This window comes from Camelus bactrianus, chromosome 19 (assembly GCF_048773025.1).
Source record: "Camelus bactrianus isolate YW-2024 breed Bactrian camel chromosome 19, ASM4877302v1, whole genome shotgun sequence".
In the NCBI taxonomy this organism is placed as follows: domain Eukaryota; kingdom Metazoa; phylum Chordata; class Mammalia; order Artiodactyla; family Camelidae; genus Camelus; species Camelus bactrianus.
The window spans coordinates 21,067,663-21,086,104 of record NC_133557.1 but is presented as its reverse complement, the minus strand read 5'-3'; the positions used below and the strand labels follow the sequence as shown (position 1 = coordinate 21,086,104).

At 48.1% G+C, this 18,442-nt stretch overlaps 1 protein-coding gene across 1 annotated transcript; it reads right to left on the bottom strand.

Annotated features, from left to right (window-relative positions):
- Positions 1 to 1,247: 1,247 nt before the first annotated feature.
- On the bottom strand, positions 1,248 to 14,003 carry SLC2A10 (solute carrier family 2 member 10). Its single transcript, XM_074347362.1, has 5 exons — positions 13,816 to 14,003; positions 5,970 to 7,253; positions 5,302 to 5,424; positions 4,736 to 4,871; positions 1,248 to 3,068 (listed from the first exon to the last, which is right to left on the bottom strand). The coding sequence occupies exons 1-5, from the start codon at positions 13,817 to 13,819 to the stop codon at positions 2,990 to 2,992; spliced, it is 1,626 nt and encodes a 541-aa protein (XP_074203463.1). The 5' UTR covers positions 13,820 to 14,003; the 3' UTR covers positions 1,248 to 2,989.
- Between the last annotated feature and the right edge of the window lie 4,439 nt (positions 14,004 to 18,442).

The following is an 18,442-nucleotide window of genomic DNA, read 5'->3' as shown; positions in this document are numbered from 1 at the left end:
AACCTAGGGTGGGGGTCGTACAAATATCTGTGTGCACATTTTCCTACCACAAGGCACGGAAGGAACCGAGGACAGGAGGCCAAGGGTGTCAGATGTGTTAGAAGCAATTGAGAAAAGATGAGGTCAGAAAGGAAAGGGCCAGAAACCCACGGAGGGCCTGAAAGGTGGTGACGTGTGCTCCTCTGAGGAAGAGGGGCATCATGGGGAGATTAGCTCAGAAGAGTGACATGGACTGACTTCGTTTTTTAAAGGATCCTCTGGCTGCTGGGTGGAGACTAGATGAGGAGGCTGGAGCAGAAGTAAGAAGGTTGTTATCAGGTGGTTGCAATATTTGTGGTAAGAGAAGGTGGTGGTGGTGGTGATGGTGATGGAGGAGGTGATTAGAAAGATCGAATTCTGCAGAGCCTGCAGAATGTGCTGACCGATTGGATGTGAGAGAGAAAAAAAGGAGTCAGAGATGCCGCTGGGGTTTTAATCTGAACAATCTGAAGGATGAGGTTGCCTTTCATCTCTCTTCCTATCTAACTAGCTTCAGCTGTCAGCAGACACAAGAATTTAGATGGCTATACACCAAGATGTTGTTAGTGATTATATTTGATTGGTAAGGTTTAGGTGGTTTTATTTTTCTCTGTGTTTTTCAGTATCTTCTATTTTTGAAAGCAAAGACTATATCATCATCATCATCACCATCATTATTGTTCTGTTTTACCATTTTCAGGCCCGGCAGTGGTGTACTCAGTGGGTGAGGTAAAAATACTTTTACCTGGTTGGATTCTGTATTAGTCAGCACTGGCTGTGTAATAAGCAATCCCAGAATCTTAAATTAGCATTCCTTTCTCACTTTCAGATATGTGAGTTGGCTGGCCCAGCACTGCTTCAGGATGCAGGTCAAGTTCAGGTCTGTAATAGGTTTTTGTTGATTTTTCTACCAAACTCTTGATTCCAAAACTAGCTATCACTGCAATTTAGCCATGATTTGAAAAAATTAGACCACGAATGAATGCTTGATAACAATATGACTCAGCAAAGAAGTCACGCACATCAGGGAAGCAGGAATGCAGTTCCCACCCAAATGCTGGTTGAAGTTTCTGTTTATGTTAATGAGTAAGATGAAAGTAAAACAATGGAGATGTGTCAGAACTCCTTCACCAGTGACGTGTGTCTGGTGAATCTGGCTGAATTAGATAATGATTAGATAATGATTCCCTCAATTTTTTGTGCCATTCACAATATAGTAGCCACAGACATGACACATTTTTACGTTTAATGTGCATTATTAACATTTTATCCATCAAAATAAAATTTAAAATAAAAAATACAAAAAACATTTTATCCATCATGTACTTAAAACTGGAAAATCAACAAAATAAGCAATCAAGCCCTGATCCGCAGTGTTCCCCCAGTCTCTGTGGTGCAGATACACTCCCCGTGGGTTTCAAGTGACCAGCATGACATCACTGAATGGCGAATCAGCAAAAGATGTGCAGTAGCTCTCCCCCTCCCCTCATTGTTCCTCATGTGATACAATAGATGTCAGTAATCTTAAGAGCACAGATAATACAGCAAAATGTAGTAAGATAAGGAAGTGATGAGTTTCTAGCTTATACTCCCTTGGTTTTTAATAGAATCTAAATTTATATAATTTAACTTTTTTAGCAGCTGTGTTTAACAACCAGCTTGCAAAAATCCTCAAAATTTAACAATTGGCTCTCACAAGCCAGCTCCAACACATCACTGGATATAAGGGAAGTATTTAGAAATGAGAGGAGAGGAGGACTCAGGAGGAGCCAGAGTCCTGTAGGGGCTGAGCTCCTTGCTGAGTCTCCACTGACTCACCCCTTGGTGGGGGTGACCCTTTGTAGTGTCTCAAAGGTGGGGGGGGGTCTGGGTATTGAGGATGAATAGAAAAGCCCTCCAACTTGACCAGCTGAATGGGACCAGTTGAAGACCCCCTTGGTGGGAGACAGAGGTTAAATACATCCTGGGGGTGGGGGGGGGTACACAAGCATACCCATTCTGCAGAAGTGGAGACTGAGGCTCGAGAGAGTTGTCACTTACCCAAGGTCAGTAGCTGCCAATAGGTGGAGGCAACACCGACAAGCAGGTTTCCAAACTCATTTCCTGCAAAGTCCTCCTGCACTATCCTGGAAACAGCTTCTGGAGCACATTACATGCATGTAATGGCCCTTGAATTTTAGTGCATGCAACTCTGGAATTCTGTTCACCTTTTCCCTAATTAAAACTTATATCCCCTAAAGAGATGACTAGCAACTTGAGAGCAGGGCCCATGTTGAATATCTGATATTGCCAGCATTTAGAATCCCAGCTCATTGGCATCAGAAGAGATCTTAAGCACCACCAGGTTCAGCTCTCCCATTGTACATATGGGGGAAATTGAGCCCCATGGTCAGACAGCAATAAGACCAGCAGACTCAGGACTAGAACTCCAGCCTCCTACCAACTATCTGAGTTGCTGGTGAATGACAAATATTCTGAGTAAGAGACTTAGAGGAGTTGAACAAAATGAGATCCAAGAGCCAAAAAGCTGGCTTCTACCTCAGCAGAAAGTCCCAGCCAGATGGAAGAAGAGAGCAGAGAATACGGCTTCCTCAGCTGGATTTAGGGATGATACCCGGAAAGGCTTCCTGCCAGGTTGGTACCCTAGAGACTCTTTGAGAGTCATGGAGCAACAAGTCGCCACAAGATGTTCTCATTATGAGTTTGTTACTGCAGAGATGCACAGAGCTGATGGGGAAACCGAGGCAAAAAGGCAGAGCCTCAGGAACCCTCAGAGTTTGAGACCCAAAATGAAGACTTTTGGGTTCTCATATTTTCATCCCTTTTGTGCCAGCAAAACAAACCTCTTCTGGAGCAGGGGCGACTCTTGAAGGACCACCTCAGAACTTGTGCCCTTGATCCCAGGCAAGCAGGAAGCTGAAGACTGTCTGCCAAAGCCATGGCTCCAGCATCTTCTGGGAAGATGGACTCGTCAGGAGGCTGCAGAGGCCTCGATGCGGCTGTACTGGACGCTAGCCGAGCTCTGCCTGTGACCAAAGCTCAGGGTGAACCTGGCAAGCAGAGAGCGAGTGGGGTTAGAGGGTGGCAGAGCCTGGTGGCCTTCCCTGGGGGTGATGGAAGTGGACCATCCCCTGGACCCCCACCCCAACTCCTACCTGACCCTCCCTGCTTCCTGCCTTGGTATGCATTTCCATCTTCTGGACCACCCAGCCGTTCCTGGTCTTCCTCTGTCCACCTGTGCCCCCTGCAGCCAGTTCTCCCATCACAGCTGGAGTCACCTTTCTAAGCACAAAAACCAGCTCCTGTCACTCCTGCTTAGAAGTGGCATCACTCTCAGCCCAACAGCGAAGCCCCTGGCTGCAGCTGGTGTCTCCCACGTCACTGCCCTCCACTTCCGTTTTCTCATTCAGCCTCGGCCACATGGGTCTCATGGGTCTCCTGTCTCCCTCTTCAAAACACCCAATTTGTTCCCACCTCGGGGCCTTCACTCTGGCTGTTCCCTCCTCCTAGAACACTCTCTTGGAAAGGATGGCTTTTTCTCATGATTCTTGCCACCTCTTCACAGAGGCCTTCCTTGAGCATCCTTTCATTCATTCAATAGAGCTAGGTTCACTGATGGCCTGTGATGAGCCAGGCACTGTTCTAGGCCCTGGGAATAGAGCAGCGAACATAACAGGTACACAAAAATATCCCCCCCGGTCATGAAGAGTTCATGACAAACTTGTGTCATGAATGTGCCCGTGGTACACTTGGACCCCAGCTAAAGACATTGAATGCTTCCCCTGCAAGTCGAGTTCACGCTCTGACAGGTTAACCTGCCTTATCTTCCCTGTGATATAACTGTCACTTGAATTTATCTTATTCATGCATTTAGTTCTGTCATCCACCTCTGCCCCTTACATTAAAATGTAACTTCCTCCTCAGTCCAGAGACAGGCTGTCTCTTGGCCACGAGTCTGTCCCCAGAGCCTAGTGCAGTGCCTGGCTCCCAGCTGGCACTTGAAAATATTTACTGAAAGTGAAGGAATGGGTTCCTGAGAAGTTAGGATAAAAGAGGGATTTCTGAAAGTTTTTCTCTGTGCTCATATCACCACGGGAATGGAAAGGTCTCTTCCGTATTTTGCTCTGTTTCCTTTTCTTCCAGCTACACTAACTGAAACACTCTTGTCGCTGCATTTGTTGCCTTATTTATTTTCTGTTCCCCTCCCCCACTAGAATGGAAGCTCTGTGTGGACAAGAACCTTTTCCATTTTATTCTCAGTCACATTTCCTAAGGCCCAGTGCCACTGCCTGGCACATAGTATGGACTTAATAACACCCACTAAACGAGTGGACCAAGCCCGCAGTTTTTAGTGTGTGATTTTTAAAGGCCACAGTTACAATATTTTGTTTCTCTGAGCTTCCATGACTCAAAGAGTCTGTGGTTTTAGAATCCAACTGTTCTAACCTCCTGGGATTTCTTAACTGCATGATTTTTAAAATTCTTACGAGCTGAGCTTAAAGTCCAGTGAAACTCTGCTGTAGGAAGACACAAAGCAACTCAAGGATAACAACTCATGTATGGAGACAGGGCAAAACTCATAGTGTCCAGGCAGTAAGAGCAATAGGAAGAGAATAAAAACACTTTTGCAAAGGAAAATTATGAGGACTAAAATCCTGAAGTCAAGTGCTTGGGTTTGATGCCACATTCCCCCCCAGGTCAGCCCTGACCCCCTTACCGTCTCCTCTGGAATTGCTGGTCTATCTCTGCAAATGACTGGCCTTTTGTTTCCGGGACAAATAAATATATGAAACCCAGGCCGAGGACAGCAGTCAGCCCATAGAGTAGGAAGGTCCAGGACAAACCGATGGCACCTAGGAACAACAGGGTGGAGATGTGGGCGGGGCGCAGCCTGGGCCAACTGGTCGCCCAGTGTTCCAGGTTGAGCACTAAAAGTCACTTCACCCAAAGTAGATTCTCCAGATGGTTGATTTGCAGAATGACCAACAGGCTGTCAAATAAAAGTACCTTAAAGCAGGAGTAGGGCTGGTTGTCCCAGAGGCAGGCAAAGGGCCAGGGCCCAAGTCCACAAACACCTTGGGCATCTTGATTTTATGGGAAAGCCCACTCACCCATATCTAAAACACTGACCAGTGGCATGTGCTCGGCATCTGAAAACGTGGATGGAGGGAAAAGGACATCCACCTCAGCAGCAAAACAGCTGCAAGAGGCGAAGCGAAGCTCCGAACAAAATCCTCAGAAATTCTGTGAAATGGGCCCAAGGAATGAGGTCAGAGGACTCACCGATGAGGTCGAGGAAGGAGAGGCTGATGAAGAGGTTGGCGGCCCAGTTGAAGCTGTTGCAGAAGGCAAAGGCCCTCCCTCTGATCTCCACAGGGTAAATCTCGCTGAGGACGAGCCAGGTCACTAGGACAGGAGAGCAGGGAGGACTCCTAGGCTGCGGCCGGAACCCGAGGCCTGGCACCTATGGTCCCGCAGTTGGCCCCCAACAGTGAGATTCAAGCAGACTGTCAGGCCCCTGACACCGTCTCTCCCGGCTGCTTTCCCCACACGGCTGTAAGAGTTCCTTTAGAGGGACCAGCAGTCTGTGTTTGACCAGGAAACTGAGGAGTTTCCTGGGACACCAGACTCTCAGGGTCCAGGGCAAACTGGGATGAGTGGTCACCCTATTCATTAAATTCCTTTCCTGTAAACTCTTTTGAGTGAGCTATCTGGGAGCAGATTCAGGTTTTATAAGGCCTGAAGCTTAAATGATTTGGGGCCTTTATAAGAAAGAAAATTTTACAACAGAATTAGGCCCCTGTCTCCAGAAGTGCCTGCAAGGAAGGGAGGAGCCCTGAAGTCTGAGCTCAGTGTTCTCATGCTCAAGCCACCACCTGTGTTCCTTTGTTCAGTCTCCACTGGGGGCGGTGGAAGGCTCCATAGTTACCTGCGAGACAGCTCCCACTCACCTGGCCCAAATCCAAAGGAGAAGGCGCTCACGAAGACCATCATGCAGACCAGCGCGGTCCAGTGCAGCAGGGCGCGCCCGGGGGCAGGAGAAATGGGGGCAGGAGGGGCGGTGCTCAGAGCCGGTGGGGGAGGAGCGGTGGGGGCCCCAGCCCCCGGATGAGGCTTGGCTTTCTCAGAGGTTGACAAGACTGGATCCCCTGGGCTCTGGCCGGTTGTTGGCAGCAGAGGTGGAGACAAGCCCCTGGGCAGGCCAGAGTCTCCAGGGAGACCTGACAGCCTGGTGGCATTGGGCTCAGCCAGGCAACTTGGTCCTGAATCCATGGGCACAGCAAAGCTGATGAGGCCGATGCCACTGACCGAGAAAGCCATGAGGGCACAGCCCGCTAGCAATAGGGCCCTGCGGCCCGCTCGGTCCACCAGCCCCATGGCGGTCAGGGTGGCCGCCACCTTCACGGCACCGAGCCCCACAGAGGCCAGCACAGCTGAGGAGCCCCCAAGGAATCCGACCGAGCGGAAGATGGTGGAGGCGTAGCACAGCACGTTGGGCTGCCCTGTCAGCTGCTGGAAAAGCACGAGCCCCAGCCCCACCGTGGTCCGGCCTCGCATGTTACCCCTTGCCCTGAAGAGGTCCAGGAAGGAGTATCTCGGCCTCTCCAGGCCCAGCTTTGTGGCCTCGCCTCCCTGGAGGGGGATGAGGTCCTTATGGGCTGCAGCCTCATCTGTACCAGCAGGGAGAAAGAGGAGGCTGAGGGACTGCAGGAGGGCAGGTGCAGCGGCCCAGCCAAACATATGCCTCCATCCCCAGGGAGTACCGGCCAGTGCATAGTTGAGTGCGTAGGAGAGCAGGATGCCCACGGTGATGCCTGCCTCGTAGAGGGACACTAGCACTCCCCGCTGCCGTGGCCCCACCAGCTCTGACACATAGATACAGCAGGCCATGGAGGAGAGGGAGATGGCAAAGCCAGCTGCTGAGCGGCCCAGGACCAGCCAGGCCAGGGAGCTGGCCAGGCCTAGGCTCAGGCTGCCTGCTAGCAGCACCAAGTTGCTCCCGAGGATGGCTTGTTTCCTGCCATAGCGGTCGATGAGGAAGCCCCCTACCAGGGAGGCAAGGAGAGCCCCCAGGAGCAGGCTGCCCACCAGGAGCTCCTGTTCTGAGCAGCTTAGCCCGAAGTCAAGCTGCAGTGGGAGCAGGGCACCCGAGATGACTGCCAGTTCGTAACCAAAGGTCAGGCCACCCAGCAAAGACACAGAGGCACACAGGGGCAGGAGGGATGAAGAGTGGCCTGGAAAACAAAAGTTACATGGGCACAGTATTATTACTATCAATAGCTTTTTCTCATATGGTAGTTACTAAGTGCCAGGCCCTGTTTGAAGAGCTTTACATGTATTTACTCATTTAATTCTTAACAACAACCTTAAAACATACTATTCTTAGTATTAGCCTCTAAAGCACAAAGAGGTTAAGAAATTTTCTCATGGTCATACAGCAAGTGGCAAAGCTGAGGTGGCTAGAGAGTGCGGGCTTTTAATCACAATGCTGTTGAGCAGAGGGGCCTGAGTGGCTGCAGCCCAGCAAATGAGAATAGCAGGAGGGGATGAGGTAGAGGGAGGCAGGGGCAGATCATGTGGAGCTTTGTTAGGTCATGAGGACACTGATGAACTTCTTTCCCAGTAGGTGGAAGCCTTTGAAAGCTGGAACTGGGGAGAGAGGTGATTCGTGGTAGTCACTGGCACATGTGGATATTGAGCACTTAAAATGTGGCTAATGCGATTGAGGAACTGCATTTTAAATTTAATTTTAATTAATTTAAATGTGAAACAAGCCATATATGGCCAGCGACTACCATATTGGCAGAGCAGTTATACAGGCTACTCTTAATTTTGAATTCACATACATAAACTTAAATATTTCTGGAAGCATCTAGAGTAATCCAGATGTATCTCTCACCCACCCCAACCCAGGACCCGAATATTTGTAACACTATCGCCAGATTTATGGGATGTTTTCTACGGACCAGGTGCTGTTTTGAGCACTTTTAAGTGTAATAGCTTATTTAATTCTCACCACAACTTTGTGAGGTGGACTTTTACATTACTTATGAATGAGTAAACTGATCGTTAGAGATGCGAAGTGACTTGCTGAAGGTCAAAAATAGTAAGTAGCTGTGCATAGATTCACAGGCCAGGTGATGGCCACGAGGCACATGAAAATACGCTCCACGTGCGTAATTATGAGAGAAATGCAAATCAAAACTACAGGGAGATACCAGTCAGAATGGCCATCATTCAAAAGTCTACCAACGAGAAATTCTGGAGAGGGTATGGAGAAAAGGGAGCCTTCCTACACTGTTGGTGGGAATGTAAATTGGTGCGGCCACTATGGAGAACAGTATAGAGGTTCCTTAAAAAGCTGAAAATAGAATTATCCTATGATCCAGCAATCACACTCCTGGGCATACATCCAGAGAAAACTAATTTGGAAAGATACATGCACCCCAATATTCATAACAGCACTATTTACAGTAGCCAGGACAGGGAAGCAACCTAAACGTCCATTGACAGATGACTGGATAAAGAAGATGTTGTACACACACACACACACACACACACACACACACACACACACACACACAATGGAATGTTTAGTCAGTCATAAAAAAGAATGAAATAATGCCATTTGCAGCAACATGGATGGACCTAGAGATGATCATACTAAATGAAGTAAGTTAAAGACAAGTATCATATGATATCACTTATATGTGGAATCTAAAAAAAAAAAAAAGATACAAATGAACTTATTTACAAACCAGAAATAGACTCACAAACAAATTTATGGTTACCAAAGGGGAAGGGTGGGGAGGGATAAATTAGGAGTTTGCAATTAACAGATACACACTACTATGTATAAAATAGATAAACAACAAGGACCTACTGTATAGCACAGGAAACTATATTCAGTATCTTGTAATAACCTAGGGTGGAAAAGAATCTGAAAAAGCATGTGTGTGTATATATATATATATATATATATAAAAATCACTTTACCTGTGTGGTAAATCAACAATACCTTAATTAAAAAAAAATTGGCTCTACAATCCATACCCTTAACGACTCCATTATAAAACCTTGGCATAATAAGATTTTACTCTGTTTTCTCTTACTTCTGCCTCTCCTCATCTCTGTTTGGCAAATTTTGTGCAGGGGGAGGAGTTTCATGGGTGGAGAAATCATCGCCCCTTTCTGCTCACCTTTCTCCCCATCACCTCTGCCCCCCGGGAAGTAGCGCCCTACCCCCTGCCTGGCCTTGTCCTTCTTCATGACTGTCAATCAACATCCTAGGGAGATTATGCTACCCAGGTCCTGCACCTTCGGCACCTCTCTTTGCCCCACCTCCCTCGGCTTCTGGAGTTTTCTGCCAGAAGAGGAGGTTCTCCAGGCCATGTGAGGCAATCAAATGAAAACACTGAATTTTTTTTTTTTTTTTTGCCATTTTCTGGGTTCCTTTTGAGGTGGAATGGAACCCAGCCAAAGGGCTCAGAGGCAAAGCTGACTGTCCAGTTTCCAATGGAAAATGCAGGAGGGCAAATTCAGGTTACAGTGGTACAAGCAGAACAGCAACAGTAAAAGTTAGATAAAATCATAATAATTACAGATGTCATTTACTGAGTGTCTCCTCCCGGCCCCTGTCGCCACCTCCCAGACACACCCTGCAAACACTTGTTCCTAGCACACACCGTAGACTTTCAGGCCACTCTGCCTCTGCATGTGTGGTCCCTCTCTTGTCCCACCTGTATTCCCCAAATACCCACTCATCTTCTTCAGTCCTGGCTCATGGGTCACTTCCCCAAGGTGGTCCCCAGTAATACATATCTGTTATTTGGCATCATTCCCCCATGCTCTGTGGGGAGCGACCCTTCCCTGTCCTGTCTTCATCTCTCAGTCTCCTGATCTGGATAGAGATGACCGCCCCACCTCCACCCCTGCCACCCAGCTCCAGAGGTGTGTCCATGACCCAGATCTGACCAGCCAGCAGGTTCATGGCCCTGGGCAGTGGTGAATGCCACGTGGCTGAACCTGGGCCAATGACGGTCAGTCCAGCCCAGAGTGTTTGCTTCCTGGGGGTGCTAAGCTGGTAGTTTACCTGCCTGGAGCAGCTGGGAGCCATCTTCCCCTGGGAGGGATTCCTGACAACACTGCCTGGGCCCCTAGATCCAACCATGCCTGAAGCTATGGACTTTTCAGTAACTGATAAATAATGCCCCCCCAACTTTTTTATTTGTTGTTAAACTACTTTGAGGGAGACTCTAAGTCCTGTACATAGTCCTCAACTTTCCAAGTCCTGTTTTTCATTTCTAACCAACTCTGCATTCTCCTGCATTTGCTCACACTGTATCTTGAGTAACTGATGTGTCTTCCTAATTAAACTGAACAGGATAAGGACAGAAACTTACTGTCTCTGTGCCTCCAGGGCCCCAGCCCCACTTTGACACCCAAGATGGGCTCAATAAAGTTTCTGCTGAGTGAACCAATGACTGAGTCAGGGATCAGGGTGGTATCACCACGTCCCATTCCAGGGACTGTGTCAGACACATTTTAACTTAATAATGCTACACAGCAGCCGGAGGGATCCCGTGATAGCCTAATTCATACCATGTCTTTCTGCTCAGAGGCCTCCGAGGCTCCCATGTTATTCTGAAAATACCCAAGTTGTGACAGTGGCCTTTCTGGCCCTGTAGAATCTGCCTCCTCTCACTGGGCTCCAGCCACACCAGCCTCCTTGCTTTTCCTCCTCAATTCAAATCCATCTCAACTCAAGGCTTTTCACCAGCTCGAAAACCCCTTTCCCTCCATTTCAGTAGCCCTTACCCACCCTCGCTTCCCTCTGGTTTCTGCTCAAATATCGCCTTCTTGTGAGGCCTTCCCTGGTTTTCTACTTAAAACTGCAACCCCCTAGCCTCCAGCACGATTCCCCTCCCCTGCTGGTTTTTCTCCATGGTGCTTTTCTGAAATAACTACATATTTTACATATTTATTGGGCTTCCTGACCAGAATGTCAGCCCCAAAGGAACAGGAATTTATTTTCAGCTGTCTCTTAATGCTGAGGACAGTTCCTGGCATGTTGTGGGCACTCAATACGAGTAAACAGACGATCAAATGAATGACTGAATGAATGAACAAACTCAGAACACAGGGAGTCCAGAGAGAAAGGGTCTTGGCTCTTGAGCATCTAGGGCCTGGAAGGGGCCATGGACAGGAAGTGGATTAAATCCTGGCCTCCACATTAGGATGGCCCAGCCTGGTTTTAGGGACCACTCTCCCTTTCTATGGATTGTCTGTCTAAATATAGTTTGTATGTGATGCTGTCTCATGAGGGAGGAAATCCCTTAATTCTCTAAGCCCCTCACTGTGGAGGGCAAAGCTTCCCAAGGGGAGCATGAAGGGGCAGGTGGAGCGGAAAGAACCCAGGTTTTGGGTGCACAAATCACCAGCTGCAAGTACCAGGGCACCCTTGGTTGATGACACTAGAGCAGCATCTCAACCAGAGTCATGATATATTGGGTCCCTCCAGCTCTAGAGACCTGCCATGGCTTCCCCTGAAACTCCAGAGGAAAACCAGGAGTGAAACCATCTGGGTGAAGATATTTACATGGTTATGTAAATATCCTCATTCAGATGGCTGGCTTCCAAAGTCCCGATAGCAGGTAATACTTACAGAGCAGTCATTGTAGCCAGCCTCACCGCCTCTTCCGGAAGCCTTACTGTATCACCTGCCTCAGTCCCTACAGCTGCCCTATGACACAGGTACTGGTGCCATTCCCATTTTACAGACAAGGCAACTGAGGCACAGAGGGGTGAAGACATTTGCCCGTAGTGACAGTGTGTAAAGTGACAGGGCAGATTCTGAACTTGAGCATTCTGAACTCCAAAGTCTTAATGTTGGGTGTGATAAAAATAAAATAACAGCTTACAGTAAATGACCATTTACCATGTGCAGGTGGTGAGTAGAGCATTTAACTACATTTTCTTATATCATTCTCATGGCTGCCCTGTAATAGGGTATTTCATGGTGATCATTTTATAAATGAAGAAATTGAAGATCAGAGAAATTGACTATACTGTCCCAGGGTCAGGATGCACCTGAGAAGTGGTAGAATAATGGCTGGAACCCAGGTCTTTCTGACCCCAAAATCTATACACAGGGCCCAATCCCTGGACCCCTCTGTGAAGAAGGCAGCCTAGTACCAGTTGTTTTTTTGTCCCTCCCTCCACCACTACCATTTAACCCCGGCTCTGCCCACAGCAGATGCTCAGTAAATGGCTGTTGAATTAACTTAGGAAGCAATAAAGGGATAGGAGAGGCAGTGGAAGGGGCCAGGGCCAAGCTGAGTGTCCTTGGGAGGACTCTGACCTCTCTGGGCCTCGGTTTTTCTCAGGCTCTGGAGCAGTGTGCTTCCGTGATAAGAGACTCTGGAGTTGGTCATCATTACCCTGTGCATGAGAGGCCAGGTGGTACAGTGGTTAAGAATGCAGACTGGAATCAAAGTGCTGCAGTTCTATCCCACCTTCTTCCTCTCCATAGCTGTGTGACCTCAGGTAACTCACTGAACCTCTCTGAGCCACCCATCAATAAATGGGGATAATAGTAGTACCTGTATCAGTTGCCTGCCTAACCTGACAGCCACTGTTCTCTATTATGATTCTCCACAGAACAACCCAGAGTGAGTTTTTAAAACACAAATTCAGGTCATGTCCAGCTTAAAACTCTTCTCTAGCTTCCTTTGTCACTTGGAATAAAATCCAAACTTCTCACCATGGCCTACAAAGACCTATGTAATCTAGCCCCTGCCTACCTCTCTGACTTCACTTCCAGCCCCCTTCCCTTGCCCACTGTGCTCTAGCCACACTGGCCTGAGCCACACCAGCTCACTCCTGCCTCAGGGCCTTTGCACTTGCTGTTTCTGCCACAGGAAATTCTTCTCCCAGATATTAGCAGGCCTGCCTCTTTTGAGTAATGTCTCAGCTCCAATGCTCCTCTATTCTAAGAGCTCCTCACTCTCATGTACCTAAAGAACCCACCTCCTTCTCCACTATGTCACACCACATTTTATGTGCTCCACCATACCTTATCATTTTCTGAGACTGTTTATTCATTTACTTATTTATCTAGCTTCCCAGTTGGAATGTCAGCCCCATAGAAGAGAGGATAATTGTCTTGTTCACCACTGAATCCCCAACCCCTAAACCAATGTCTACCACATAGTAGGTGGATGAATCATTGAATGACCTTTTGAGGCTTCTGAATCCAGAGGGGGGAAAATAGAACCTTAGTCCCCTGGAGCAACAAAGAAATTCCCTACTCCCCCAATAATTCTGGATTCGAATCTCCTCTGTCTCCTTCCTATTGAGCATCTCGAGGGCTTGTCTGTTTTACACGGGGTGGCATCCTCAGGCCTAGAACAGTGAGCCGCAAGCAGAAGTGCTTAGCGAGTTGATAAGTGGAGTTACTCCTTTCCAGCCTCTACTTCTTCATCTGCAGAATAGGAACGATTTCACTCGCTTGCGGGATGTTTTAAGACTTAAAGCGATCAGGTGAGTACCTGGCCGCCCGGAGTAAGCGCTGTTTCCAGTAAGGAGCCCTCTCGGGTCACCTTTTTTTCTGGGCAGAAAGGAGCATGTAAGGAAGTGGGTCCAAGTCCCTTCCCAGCCCCCAGCCACGGCCTGCTGTCCCGGCTGCCACCCGAGTGGGCGGTATCTGGTGCCGGCGCTGCCGCGGAGGGCAGAGGGTGCGCGCGCACCGACGGGGTCGCGGGGCTTCCCCGCCGGCAGCGCCGGATCGGAACTTACCCATGGCGAGCCGGACTCCGAGGCGTGCGGGGGGCGCTGGGGAACAGGGCGCGCATCTCCCTGCCGAGTCCCCGCCGCAGCCGCCCCACAAACTTTCCGGCCCGCCTCCCGCCTGCGTCCTTCCCTCTCCGCCTGCCCGCCTGCAGCGCCGCCGCCACGTCGTCGGCCAGCCCTGGCCCCCTGTGCCTGGAAGGCGGGACAGAGGTGTGCCTTGGACGTCCCCAGCCTCGCCCCGGCCTGGCTGGGACCCCGCCCACCCTCCTCCCCGTGGGGGGAACCCCACCCACTGTTATCCCTTGAGGGAGGACCCCCACAAGCCATCCTCCCAGCAGGAAGGAGACCCCCCCCCCCATCACTGCAGTCCACGCTAGTCTGGTCTCTCCAGCCAGCTTGTGTACACACACACAGACACTCATGCGTCTACACTGACTCACACATACACACTTCAGCTGCTCACTCTCCCAAGAATTCATCATCCATTCATTGGACACTCACGTTTGGACACCTCCCATGTGCCCTCAGGCACTGTCCTAGGCCTTGAGGATGGGCTGGGAGAACCAGACAGACCGATATTTCTGTTCTTGTGGAGTTTATTTTCTGATGGGGGAAGAAGATAAATAACTAAGAGAAATACCAATGACACAGGCCAGGCAGAGAATTGAGCTAGGGTGATGGGTCAGGCAGGCACAGGTGGTTGCTTTAGCTGGAAGCAGGGAGTTTCAGGGGTTGGGGAGCTGTCTCTGGGAAGGCTGCTCTGAGCAGGGGATTTTTAAGCTGAGGTCTTAAAAAGAAAGACCAAAGGCAAAAAGTCCTGCAGGAAGGAGCTTGTGGAGCATAAAGAACAGAAAGGAAGTCATAGCATCTGGAGCACAGGGCTGAGAGGGAGGGTGGAGGGAGATGGAGCCTGAGGGAGGGGTTGTTAAAGGCCAGATTATTGAAATTCTTAGGAGGCCAGGGTCAGCATGTGATTTTTTTCCAGTGGACACAGAAATAATTGGGGAGTTCTAGCAGGTTATTTAGGGAGCAAGGGTGAAACTAGGGAGACCACTTGGGAGGCTGTTGCAAGGTGAGAGGTGAAGTTGATGTGGACTCTGGTGATAGTAGTGAGGATGGAGAAAAGTTAGCAGATCAGAGACAGACTGGATAAGCACCAACAGACTGGGAGAGGAGCAGCTTGGGGCAGGAAAGGAGATCTGGAGTTCTGTTTTGGCTGTGTGACGTCTAAGGTGCTCATGAGGCATCCATGTGGAAACAGATGGGCAGTTAGATATAAGAGCTTGGACTTCTGGAAAGGAGCCAGGCTGGGGACACCCCCGCTAATTTTCACTCTTAGGCAAAAACACATATACAGACTTAGCACTCACATGGCTTATCCAACCTCTCACTGTGTATTCACAAGTAGACACATTCATTCACATGCATGAGTAGCCATGCCCTCACCTAGCAGAAATCGGGTGCCACAGACACAGATACGCATCTCAGCAATGAAGACAGCATTGACACGGCCTTCTGAGCCAGGGGACCCATGTCCAGTTCTGAAAGTAATAATAGCTGGGGCAGTTTGAAAATCTGGCTTCAAAATTTTTTGTTCCTTCCCTTGAAATCTAGGTGGGCTTGTGACTGCTCTGGCCAGTAGGTTACACAGAGTGGCACTGTATGACTTCTAAGGCTGAGTCACTGGGACATTGGCACCCAGAACCCTGAGCCTCTAAGAAGTCTGACCACACTGAGGCCACCATGCTGTAAGGAAGCCCAAGGCACACAGAGAGGTCATGTGTGGCTGCTCCAGTGAGTGGTCCCAGCCTTTAAGCCGTGCCAGCACTGGCTTCAGAACCAGCCTTCAGATGATTCTGGCCCCCATCCCTCAGATCTTTCCAACTGCGGTCCCAGGCATTGTGGAACAGAGACAAGCCATCCCTACTGTTCCCAATCTGAAGCCCTGACTCACAAATTCCATAAATATAATTAAATGGTTGTTTTAAATTGCAAAGTTTTAGAGTAAATTGTTATGCCACAATAGTAATCAGAAACAGTAGTTTTAAACTATTGAGGGATGATTGATTTAAGCACCTTACATGTATTTACAACTGCCTAATGAGATTGGGATTATTAGAATTTATCCATTTTATGGATGAGGAAACTGAGGCAACGGGAGGTGAAGTAACTTGCCTGCATAATAAACAAATAAAATCAGTAGTGCTCAAGGATACACTCTAGTATCAAGCTTATGGGAAACACCAGGCTCTTCTCTGTCATGCTCTACTGCCTTTCTGGTATGGAGAAGGGCCCAAGAATGCCTCTTGATCTTTGCCATGTGACAATTACTCCTTCAGGTGAGTATCTGGAATTGTCACGGAGACCTGGTACAGAAAAGCCAGGGCTGTTCCATTCCTGAGATAACGTGTAGAAATTATATGATGAAAAAGGGCATGCAGTCTTTGTTGATCTCTGTGATTTGCCTTAAGTCATGAGGATGTTTGCGTGACTGCTGTTAGGTTCTGTCTACCCTAGAGAATAGAGAATCCTTCTTCACTGGTTGCCCCAAATGGGAAAGGAAAAGTTCTAATCAGGCCTTTTGGTAGACATCTTTGGAAATGACTTCCCTTGAGGGGAGGCAGGACCTGGTGACTCATTTCTAACAAACAGAATACAGCAAAAGTGATTGTCCTTCTAGAGATCAGGTTATAAAAGATGGTGATTTCCACCTTGCTCATCCTCTCCTGATCTCTTACTCACTCACTCTGACAAAGCTATCTGCTGTGTTGTGAGCTGCCCGATGGAGAGGCCCACATGGCCAGAATTGAGGGTGGCCTGCAGGCAATAGGCAGGAAGGAATTAAGGCCCTCAGATCAACAGCCTGTGAGGAACTAAGTCCTGCCACTAATCAAATAGTCATACAAATAAACAAAAAAGCAATGCAAAAGAAGAGAGATTGAGGGACACCAGGAATTACAAAGATTGGGCTTTCCCTCCTATGAAAAGTCAGAGAGGACTTCCCTGAGGAAGTGACATTTGAGCTGAGAATGGAAGGATGCCTAGATGGATCTAGGCAACAAGGGGAGGGAAGAGCACTTCTAACATGGGAAATAGCAGGTGCAAAGGCCCAGTGGCAAGAAGGAGCGTGGCAAGAGTGAGAGACTGAGAGAAGGCAAATGTGTTTGAAGATCAGAGAGCAAAAAAGGGTTTGGTGGAAGATGAATCTGGAAGAGGGACATAGGGCCCCATGGAGGACCTCATGGGTCTTTATCTGAAGCACAATGGGGAGCCACTGAAAGGTTTTAAACTAGTTTCCTACCACAGAAGCCAGAACTAGTCTGGCCATAGCAAGCCTGGGGCTGTGAATATGTTTGCACAGTGGATTTTCCAAAGGAGGGTATAGGAGGTAAGAGGGAATGAAAAGTGTTCATCGAACTGAGAAGGAAGGTATCTTGAGAATGAAAAATGAGACAGGAAGCTCCATATAATCAATGGTTCAATTTATTATAGGGTAACTTACAGGGAAGGATCAGGTGGACAGCAATCCAGCAGCATTTGCAGCTGTACTCTGAAACTTCGAGGGGCCATTGAGACAATTTTATAGTTGACCTAGGATATAGGGGTACATGCTTAGAATCAGGAAGTGCATTCCTAAGTCAAGATTTATGAATGGGTAATTAGCCTTGTAGGTGCCAGGAATATGTCAGCAAAGGTCTTCATCATTGTTTGGAGGCTAACAGAGTATAGAGGCCACATGGACCTAAAGATCACTAAACAATATCTATTAACTACAAAACCCTTGATGACAGAGAAGAGATTTACTATACAACATAGCCCCAGCTAGGGTCAGTGGAAGGACGCAAGACGTGCCAGTTATGCTAACAGCCAGACAGAGGGGTTCAGGCAGATTTGGTAACCATGGAGATGACCGGGTGGACACTAACAATTATGATAATGAAATTACAAACTTGGGAAATTGGGCACGATAAATAGAATTGGTTCTGGGTGAACTTCAAGTAGGCTGGGCTGATGAAAGTTGCTGGAAACCACATTATGCCAACATAAAGAGTCTCATGTTTGAAAAGGTGACCTGCCCTGTGTATGAATGAAATGCAGTGCCTGTGGAGCTGAGGGTTGGTGTCATAGCAACCCTCAGACCAAAGGGCCTTTCTTCATCATTTCAAACAGGGTACCAATGATGGGGGAAGGAAAATGAACACATGAATAGTGTATGCAATCCACTGGGCCCCTCAAAAGCAACATCTTATTTAAGCATAATGAACAATGCTAAAGTTAAACTAATTATCCTCTTTCTAAAGATGATTAATCTGAAACTTAGAGAAATAATGTTTGTTGCTGCATCACACAGTGTGACAGGAACTGGAGGCTGGCTCCCCTATGTGTGACAGTACACATATAACAACAATAAAAAAATCTGGAAAACAACTTCATATGATGATTGCTGGTGGGGCAGATTGGTGACAGGGACAGGTGTTCTTTAATTTTTCACGTGTGTAAAATTGTGTATTGTAAGAATTTGTCATAGCCTGTATTAGCTTGCTATTAAAACAAACAGTAAAAATTTGCAAATCACTCCCAACTCTGGGTGGGTTCTGTCTCCTCTGGAAAACTTTTCCTGATCCCACTTCCT